This window comes from Myotis daubentonii, chromosome 5 (genome assembly GCF_963259705.1).
Source record: "Myotis daubentonii chromosome 5, mMyoDau2.1, whole genome shotgun sequence".
NCBI classification, from domain to species: domain Eukaryota; kingdom Metazoa; phylum Chordata; class Mammalia; order Chiroptera; family Vespertilionidae; genus Myotis; species Myotis daubentonii.
The window spans coordinates 81,958,503-81,968,559 of NC_081844.1; the positions used below are offsets into that span (position 1 = coordinate 81,958,503).

Consider the following 10,057-nt stretch of genomic DNA (forward strand, 5'->3'; position numbering starts at 1 on the left):
ACATGTAATTTGCAGCATAACATTTTTGTTTTGTCATGGAAACTGATTTCCTAAGTTTATCATGGTCCTGGAACACACTGTCTTTGAAGTCTCCTGTCAGGGCTTTCTCTGCCTCTCTTTCTTATACACACGTGGCTGTTTATATAGGCAGGAGTTAAACACAGAGTAAGAAAGGACAGTGTTCACTAGATAACAAAGTAGTCTTTCCCTAGGCTGCAAGCCCATAACTCCATGGACCCCCTGGTAGGTGGTGGTCCAAGGCCTGTTCCCCACCCAGTCTGTGGTAACTTATTCTCACTTAGGTCACCAAGGTCCATGAGACAGGCAGGGAGGAGGGAAGGAAAGTGCCCTCGGCCTCTTATCCTGCCCCTTCCCTGGGGTCAGGCCACTGGTGAGGCCTGAGGAGGATAGAAAAGGTCAGGATGGGAATGCCCACAACAGAGAAATCAGAGGTCAGATTACAACCAGATAACAGAAAGGTAATGATTATTTTATTTTTCCCTGGGACGCTGGTGGCTCCGGGCCTGACATGTCCCCGAGACTTTCTTATGCTTCTGGGCTAGCACCTGGGCCATGTAGTTCTCCTGCTGCTTCTGGATCCGGAAGTCAGACATGTGATTCCTGCAAGGAGCCGGCTAGGCTGGGCGTGGGCTGGGGACAGCCCAAGATAGGGACCAGAGGTCTGGATCTCCACTTCCATCAACAACCCCCAACCTGTCCATGACGCCTCACCTGAAGATCTGTTTCTGTTGGCTGATAACTTGCTGCAATTCCTTAATCTCATTCTCTTTGCCATTAAGTATATCTTCTTGCTTTATAATGTGAGACTCAATTTCTGTGGGGGAGAGAGGCAGGGAGGAGGTGGTTCCACCCCATGGGCTCCTTCCTGCGATAAGGCATTCATTCCCTCACAGGTCTTTTCAGAACTTGGTTCCCTCCACCCACAGGCTCTCCACGAGTAGCTGCCAATACCTTAGGAAGAATGAGTTTATTATGGAGTCTTGATGGGGTGGTGGGGACGCAATGTCTGATGAATGTGTCAGTGACTTCGCAACTCTATTCTGGACCAGGTGACTCACACAAGGCAGGCAAAGGCCCTTGGAGAGAGGTGGTAGCCCTGCCCACAGGCAGGAGGATGAACAGCTCCTGGCCTCAACTCCTGCAGATCTTTGCAGATATCACCTCTTTGGTGAGACCTCTCCTAGTCTAAAATTACAACCCTTCCTAATGCTTCCTATTAAAATAAAGCAGGGAAAAGCTTTGTTTTTCTCCTTAGCATTTATACCTAACATATTGTTTATTTTACTCATTTACTTTCTCCCCTTCTAGGATGTAAGGACAAGGATTTTTGTTTTATTCACTGTTTTAACCCTAAGGCCTAAAACAATACCTGGCACATAGTAGGTGCACAATAAATTTGTGGAATGAATGAACAGGATGTCCCCTGAGGATTTAGGACATAGAAACATCACCTAGTTCAGTCATCTCAATCCAACCAGACCTACCGAGGGCCAGCCAGATGCCTACTCCCATGCAGGGTCCCTGCCCTCAAGGCAGCAGCTCCTGAAAGGAGTGTTAAGACTCAGGAACTGACCAGAGGACAGAATAAGGTGACGTTTCAATGAAGTTAATACTGGTGAGACAGTATTACCCCTTTGGGCAAGATGTCTCCTTTTCAGAACCGTGTCCTCATCTATATATATGGGGACAGAGACAGCCTATTTGGGGTGGGAAGGACCCAGGGAGGTTAGTGGTGGAAAAGCTTACCCACTACTTAAGTGCTCATTAGATGCCAGGATGATTTTTGTGACTTGGGTCAGAATCCAGTGAGGCTGTAGGATTCGGGGGGTGCTTCATATACATAACTGTCCCTCAGGAAGCCCTGGAAAATTCTGATCCTCACGGGAAGAAAATCCCACTGCCTTTCAAGGTTGGACAAAGATTAACTAGAACACAAACTCTGAAAATGCAGACATGCCAAAGCATTTACGGTTTCAGAAGAGACCGTCTGGCAGAAAAAGAGGAGACACAGGTAAACAGAGAGGAGGAAAACATGAGCTCACGGAATCATAGGAACAGGACTATCATAACTCCTTCCCCAGGGCGTCCAGCTAATCCAGACTCATTGCTTGTGAAGTTCTCTTGAGAAAAAGTATTAGAAATTTGTGTGAATCTTTTAAAATAAATTAAAATAAATAGCACCCAAGGAGAGAATAGTTAGAAAAGCCCTTTGAAAAGATTCAGAACTCTGTAAGTACAACCAAATTGAAACCACACAAAGGGAGGTGGCAGCGGGGAGGTACAGGCGAGGAGAAGGCCAGGTCACCTGATTTGCTCAGGTGAAGGCTTGTGCCCACTGGAGAGATGCAGGCCATTCTAGGGGAGGCAGCCAGGCTCCATCAGCCTGACTCACACACACCTTCCAGACGCAGAGCCCTGTAGCCTTGGCTGTGCTCTAGGAAATGCCCTAAAGGAAGGATGTTTTTTCCTAACACCACGGGGAAAGAACCCTAGGTTCCTTTTTAGGGAAGTGGGGGTGGGGAGGGGTCAGAGAGAGGGAAAGGACTAGGGACCAGTGTCTTGGGTATGAAGGCAGTGCCTGCCTGTTGGGCCCCAAGAGGCTCTAAAGGGAGCTCTTGATCAAACAACCATGAGGCCTGTCAGCCTCCCCAGCCAGATCAAGATGGTAGTCTGCTGGCCACTTCCCAGTGAGAATACTCACCAGGGGAGAGAGAGGGCTGGATTGGAGAATAGAGGGTGCCCAGGGCTCCAGGTGGGGCCCATCAGGAACCTCTTTGAGGCTTGAGCTCTGGGCTCTAGCCTACTCAAAATCTACTGCAGTGAATGAAGCAGATGTATGGAATTCACATCCACTTCTTAAGCTAAGTAAGGGGAGTTTAGCATCCTGGGAAAATGAAAGTGGTTCCTGAGGTCTAGGGACATTGGGTAGTTGACTGAAAGTGCCCTGCAACTCACAGCCCCAACTGAGCCAAGAAGCTACATGCATCTGCATGGAGCAGAGCTGAAAACTAATGGCCTACAGGCATACTTTACTTGGCCCATACCATATTTTTAAAGCTTGTAAATCAGTTGACAACGCTAAAAACTCAGAAAAACTTCCATTAAAACCTAGTTTCTTTTTTTAAAGCTCTGACAGTACTGGACCCCATTCCCACAGCAGAGGAGCTAAGCCCTTGGGAGAGAGCATGGCTCTCCACATTACCACAGTCCCCACTCATCCCAAACCTGAGACTAAGGGTCAGCTCTCAAATAGGACTGTGCGTGCCCTGTTGTTCCATGAGACCACTGCACCTGTATCAGAGTTATGAGCAGAGTACATTATTTCTAATATCCATCAAAAGTGGAAAACAAAAGGTGGACTAAGAAAGTTGTACGTTTCAAAAAACTGGGAGCGAGCCCGTTCCTTTATGGCCATGAAGGATATTGTACACCAACTGCTTCCCTCATTTCCGTGGCCTGCCTGGTCCCTGAAGGCATTTGCGAAGGTGTGGCCCGCTTGGGTTTGCCTGTATCCTCAGTCGGGGACAGAAGTTGGGGTGAAACCCTGCCCTGGATACTGGCATTGGGCAGTTAGGGAAGAGCCCGTGTATGTTAACTTGGGAAGGAACACGGGCCTCCCGCCTACCATTGCACTTGGTGATGAGCTGGTCCTTCTTGCTGGACTCCTGCAGGGCTCTGCTCTTGACAGTGGAGAGCCTGGGTGGCGAAGATAAGAAAGGATGGGAAGGCTGACAGGCTGATGGGACCCCTAACCTTACACCCCTACCGAGGCCCACTCACGCCTTTTCAAAGGCCAGCTTCTCTTTCTCCAGCTGTTTAGACAGCACCTCTATCTCTCCAAGGGCAAACTGCAGCTTCTCCTCTTCCTTGGCCAGGAGGACCTTGGTCTTGGCATGAGCAGCTTTCTCTTCCTGCCGGGGCAACACCAGTGACCTTATTACCCAAGCGACCTTGGGTCTCCTAAGCTCCCTTAACCAGCCCCCTTACTCAGAGGGCCACACAGAAGCCAGAGTACAGGAAGATTCTGTCCTCATTATTGGGGCTGAAGGCTCTCAGAGTCCAATACTCAGTGACTGCTCAACCACAGGGATTCTGGGAAATAGGGCAAGATTAGGAACCTGCAGAGGCCATTACTTACCACCAACTGCTTCTCCACTGCCTGGAACTCTTCTTTACTGACAAAATTTTCGTCCTGGAGAACCATCTGCAATAGAGCCTGGCTCAGGGAGGAACTGGGGCTCAGGGACCAGGAGCAAGGGTGGATAATGGGATGATGCCCAGGGCATCCAGGAGGAGACTAGGGCCCTGGGGAAGGAGAATTCGGTCCCACAAGTCGCTGAGGCTCATCTCTAGGCCCTGGCCTCAAGGAGCAACCAGTCTCATAGGAGAGACAGCCCATGGCCAGCACTTGTAACACAGTGTGTGCTGTGATGGAGAAGCACCAAGTGGCATCCAGAGGAGGTCCCTGACCCGGCCTGGGAAAGGGTAGAACTGCTTCTAGAGAAGGGGACATCAGAACAGACCTGAGCTCTGACCACTATGTAGGGATGAAAAAGTGTTGAGAAAAAGGCCAGGAATGGAGGCTTCCGGGAACTGAAGGGCATTCAATGCCTAGGGCTGCATACTGCCATTGGAATGAGAGATGAGAAGTCATCTTATTTCTGAGAGGGAGGTATCTCCTATCTCCCAGCCTTCCCATCAAGGCAGAAAATGAAAAGAGAAAAACCATGAACTCCACCTGGCCAGGATTTTACCATGCCTGTCCAGATCACTGTGGCTCCAATGCTTTGCACCCATAAACTGTGGTTTGATTGAGAAAGCAAAAGCAGAGAGATATAAAGGAGTCGGAAGCCCTTACATTATCATGTGCAAGGACCACATCTGTGCTTACTGCACGCAGATTGGCACTAAATTAGACGCTGGGGAGGGGATGTCCCTAGTAGAAAGGATGTTACAATGTCTTTGCCTCAACACAAAAGAACTAGAAATGGGGAAACTGAGGCTCAGTGAATAGAGAGAGATCTATCTATCAGGTCCTATGCAACCAGGCAAAGAGAGTAGAGAACAATTTTGATTTTGATTAGAATTCCCTTGTGAAATATCCATGAGACCCTGCCCCCTTTGGCTCCACCCCCAGCAGCCATAACACTTTGGGGTCCCGCCTCCTTCTGATGACGCCATTGGCAATGTGCTCTGGGCACGCCCCGGCTCCGGACGCGGTCTCGCCCCGACCCCACCATCTAGACGTCCGGTCCGCCGCTCCCCCTGCTCTCCTGGCTGCGTACCACGTTCCTCAGCTGATGGATCAGTTCCTCCTGAGACTCAATTACGTCCCGCAGTTGGTCGAAGGCGAGACACACCGACCCCGACCCCCCCTGCGCCCATCCTTCGGGCGTCGCCATCCTTTGCCCCCGCCAGCTCGTTGGAAATGGCTGCCGCTGGGTGGCACACCACGTCGCCCACCAATGAGGGTGCGACGCCACAGAGCACCCCGGCTACCGGGGGCGGGGACTTCCTTTGTTACCAGGGATGGGACCCGCCTCTTAAAGGAGCCGCCCGGGGACTTGAGCAACACCTAGGAATGTAAGTTTATGGATTTGCACATCTATTTTATCTTCTGTTTCTCATGCAATCTTGAGGAGCAGGCTTCTATTTCCTTTATTAGCCAGTGAACAGGCAACACCCGCCCTCAGCCTTCTCCCAGGGCCTGTTAAACTGCAAGACCGCGAAGCAAGAGCCCATTAAGGCAACACCTGCATCTTTAGCTTCACGCGCCTCTTCTCCCACCCTAATCTCGAAATTTACCGGAGAGTGTGAGACTCCAGCCTCCTCTGATCTCTCTTTCTCTTACAGCATAGTCACTATTTAGGGAGCCTGAACATAAGCAATGAAAGTGGGGCTCAAGAAAAGGGGAGTGGTCTCACCTGTAGGAAGGGGGCCTCTCTGACCCATCTGCAGCGAGTCAACTTTTAATGGGAGCGGTTACTGCATGTCCCCAGGGCAAACAGAATGTAGGGAGGAGGGAAGAAGATACAAGAGCAAAGAACTGTGTACGTGAGCCAGCGTCATGGTGGAAACACACCCAAGGTAAGTCCGCATAGTCTGGTACCACGCTCTGAGCAGTCATGCTTGGAGCCAAGTGTGACCACATCCAGGTGCTGCTGAGGGCACTGAAGAGCCCGAGGAGGTTAGAACTGAAGTGGGCCTGAAGGAGGCTTCTAAAACAGGGCTAGGGCCCTAACGGGTTTGGCTCAGTGGATAGAGCGTAGGCCTGCGGACTGAAGGGTCCCAGGTTCGATTCCGGTCAAGGGCACATCCCCAGTAGGGGGTGTGCAGGAGGTAGCTGATCGGGATGTTTCTCTCTCATCGATGTTTCTAACTCTATCCCTCTCCCTTCCTCTCTGTAGGATAGCAAGAAAATATGTTTTTTAAAAAAAGTTTAAAACATGGGTGGGGAAGGACAAGGTGATCACACATCTTCACCAACCCCCACCCCTTTTTTTTGAAATCCAGTAAGATTAATAAGCTTGGGGAATATCAGAGCTAATGTCTATCGAGTAGTCACTATTTCGTGGCACAGTTATGCCATATTACTGTTATTTCACGTGATCGTCACAATAACCTTGGGAAGTAGGTTCTAATTTCCACACTTTACAGATGAGGAAATGCAGGTTCCCTGAAGAGTGAATAACTTGCCCCAGGTCACCCAAGCTGCTAAGCCTCAGTACAAGGTTTTCATGTGGGCAGTTTGATTCTAGAATTCATGTTTGTTGAACATAATAGATACTAAAGTTGTGGAAGCATGAATGACTATATCAAGGAGTTTGCAGCCCTGGCTGCTGTTGCTTAGTGGTTGGAGCATCGACCCTCCCACTGAAGGGTTACGGGATCCCCAGCCTGGTGGGGGCCGTGCAGGAGGCAACAGATTGGTCTGTCTCTGTCACATTGATGTTGCTCTCTCTCTCCCTGCCCCTTCTTACCTTCCACTCTTTCTAAAACTCAATGGAAAAATTATCCTTGGGTGAGGGTTCACAACAAAAAAGGAGTTTGCAAGAAATGTTATCAGTGTCCAAGAAGGGAAGCTGAAAGTTAGGTAAGCCACTCTGACTGCTCCCCAGAACTACCTAGGGGCCTCTTTTTCAGCTAGTGTGGCCTGATAAACTTGTCATTCCTATGGGTCTCCCAGTGATAGCCCTTTATAAAAATAAAATTATTGATTGATTGGAGAGAGGAAGAGAGAGAGAGAACCATCAATTTGTTGTTCCACTTGTTTATGCATTCATTGGTTGATTCTTGTATGTTCCCTGACTGGGAATCAAACCCCCAACCTTTGTGTATTGGGAGGATGCTCTAACCAACTGAGCTACCTGGCCAAGGTGTGATACCCTTGTTTTACCGTTCCTTCTTTTTCTTTTTTTTTAAACAGAGGTCAGCTTTTACTGTCTGTTACAAAAGAGCCAGTTTAGTCAAAAAGACCAAAGCCCATGTCATCATCATGAATGGTGAAGAATCACTCCTCAGATTCTTCTTTCTTTGCTTCCACTTTCTTCTCCTCAGCTGGGGCAGCAGCGGTGGAGGGGGCAGGACCTTCTGCTGGTGCCGCACTAGCTGCAGGGGCAGATCCCCTAACCCCTAATTGCAGATGAGACTCCCAATGTTGACATTGGCCAGAGTCTTTGCAAATAAGCCTGGCCAGAAAGGCTCAACATTTACACCAGCTGCTTTAATGAGGGCATTGATCTTATCCTCCATCACCATCACTTCATCATCGTGCAGGATCAGGGCCGAGTAGATGCAGGCGAGCTCCGAGACAGAGGCCATGGCCGGGATGAGTGCTGGGCGAGCGCTGCCGGGAGCGGTGAAGAGAGGGCTTCACCCCAAAGCGGCCTTAGCTTCCTCGGAAGAACCGAACCGAGCGCCTTACCAGCAGCTGGGGAAAGGGTCCTTTCCTTCTTTTTCATGTCTGTTCTCATATCCTGGAGGGCAAGGCTATTTCTGTGGGCCGATCTGAAAGGGGCCCAGAGCAGCACAGTTCAATAGGACTTCTGTGATGGAAATGTTCCTCGGCACCGTCCAGTACCGCAGCCACAGGCCACAGGTGGGCTGTTCAACCCTTGAAATATGGCTCATGTGACTGAGGAATTACTTTTTAAATTAAAAAAATTAATTAGTGAAATTTACCTTTAAATAGCCTTATATGGCTGGTAGCTACTGTATTGAACAGCGTGGAACTAGAGCAGCGGTTCTCAACCCGTGTGTCGCAACCCCTTTGGCGGTCGAACGACCCTTTCACAGGGGTCGCCTAAGACCATCCTGCATATCAGATATTTACATGACGATTCATAACAGTAGCAACACTACAGTTATGAAGTAGCAACGAAAATAATGTTATGGTTGGGTCACAACATGAGGAACTGTGTTTAAAGGGCCAGAAGGTTGAGAACCACTGGCCTAGAGGCTGCTGTATATATAGGTTGTGTGCCTCAGCACCGAGCCTTCCTGTAACTTTATTTATCAGATGTGAATGTTCACCCGAATCACCCTGAACAAAGCTGCACATTCCTCTGGGCCAGGGGTCCCTGAATCTTCCCTTTGAACTGTGTCCCTTCTGTAGGGTTTTTCATGAGGTGCTGCTTGCTATCTCTTGCCACTCACCATTGACCTCAACCAGCTGGAACAGGTGGCCTTGTACACTGAGGCCAAAATCCTGGAGCACAGTAGGCTCCGGCAGCCAGTTCCCCGAGCAAGAGACAACACTGGATCCAGGTCTGCACCCTGCGCACCAGCATCGACTGCGGGATGGTCAACTTGGCTGGGGACTGCCACAGACTCCCACTCTCTATGTCACCAAACTCTATGAGCTCCTGGCCAACCAGGGCTCAGTGGGGCTCAGGATGACATGACACCACAAACAGCTCTGTGATCCTGCCCCAGGAAGGGTGGCTTTCTGCATAGTGTTGTCATCCTGGTTGATTTCCTGGTTATCTATTGCTGTATAACACACCACCCTACATTTATACCTTAAAAAATTTATTTTGCTCAGGAATCGTCAATTTGGGCAGAGTTCAATAGTGAAAGCTCATCTCTGCTCCATGTAGTATCAGCTGTTGGGAGAGAGAGGGAGGCTAGAAGTTCCACCACCATGATTCAAGGCTCCCTCACATAATTGGCAAATTGGTGCTGTCAGTTGGGAGCTCATCTGAGGCTGAGGGTCTTGTTCCTCTCCACTGGCTGCTTGGGCTTTCTCCTAGCATGTTGACTGGGATCAAGAGAAAGTATCCAAAGTGGCAGGAAATGGAAGATGCCAGTTTCTTAAGTCCTGGCCCCCCCAAAAGCGGCATCGTGTCCTTTCTGCTGCTTTCTATTGGTAAATAAGCCACAGAGTCCAGCTTCAAGGAGAGGGGACACATCCCACCTTTTGATGGGAGGAGTTTTAACTTGGGCTGCACTTTCAGAGGAAGTCCTAACAGATGGTGTGTCATTCTGGTCATGGTTCAGCTCAGATAAAATTAGACTGAAACAGTCTAGTGGGGGAGACGGACAATAATAAACACTCAAATCTCAAAGTAAGTCATTATTCAAATAAATAGCACCAGAGTTATGACAGGTGCTGAGAAAGAGAGGAATGAGAATGTTTTTAAAGATTTAGCCCAATCTGGGGTACAGGGAAAGCTTCTGTGAGGAAGTGATTTTTGAGCTAAAACCTAGTAAGATAACCAGGTGGCACTTAGCAAAGAGGGGAGAGCCTGGGGAGTGGGAAAGGATTCCAGAAAGAGGGAACAGAATACACAAAGTTCCTAGAGCCAAAGGGGTTGGCAGAGTGGTATAATTAAAAGGCTCGTATGGCAGAAAAAGAAAACGATGTGTAGGGCAAGCAGGGATAGAGGTCAGAAACTTGGTAGAATCTTATTAAGCATTAGGCCATGCTAAGGACTTTGGTAATTTTTATTCTGGGGGCAAAAGAAAACTACTGAAATATTTTAAACAAGAGGGTGACATAATTTATGCTTTGAAAAGATCTCCCTCACCTTAGCCA

At 49.1% G+C, this 10,057-nt stretch overlaps 1 protein-coding gene and 1 pseudogene across 2 annotated transcripts; both read right to left on the reverse strand.

Annotated features, from left to right (window-relative positions):
* Positions 1 to 469: 469 nt before the first annotated feature.
* Positions 470 to 5,469, reverse strand: SPATA24 (spermatogenesis associated 24). 2 transcript variants are annotated; one of them, XM_059698555.1, is made up of 6 exons: positions 5,307 to 5,469; positions 4,160 to 4,225; positions 3,802 to 3,932; positions 3,647 to 3,717; positions 733 to 835; positions 470 to 621 (listed from the first exon to the last, which is right to left on the reverse strand). In XM_059698555.1, the coding sequence occupies exons 1-6, from the start codon at positions 5,421 to 5,423 to the stop codon at positions 492 to 494; spliced, it is 618 nt and encodes a 205-aa protein (XP_059554538.1). In that variant the 5' UTR covers positions 5,424 to 5,469; the 3' UTR covers positions 470 to 491. The 2 variants fall into 2 exon arrangements, with proteins under 2 accessions (XP_059554538.1, XP_059554539.1); XM_059698556.1 differs by having other exon boundaries at positions 470 to 651; positions 5,307 to 5,467.
* A 2,014-nt stretch (positions 5,470 to 7,483) lies between these two features.
* Positions 7,484 to 7,876, reverse strand: LOC132234331 (large ribosomal subunit protein P1-like; annotated as a pseudogene).
* Positions 7,877 to 10,057: the final 2,181 nt, after the last annotated feature.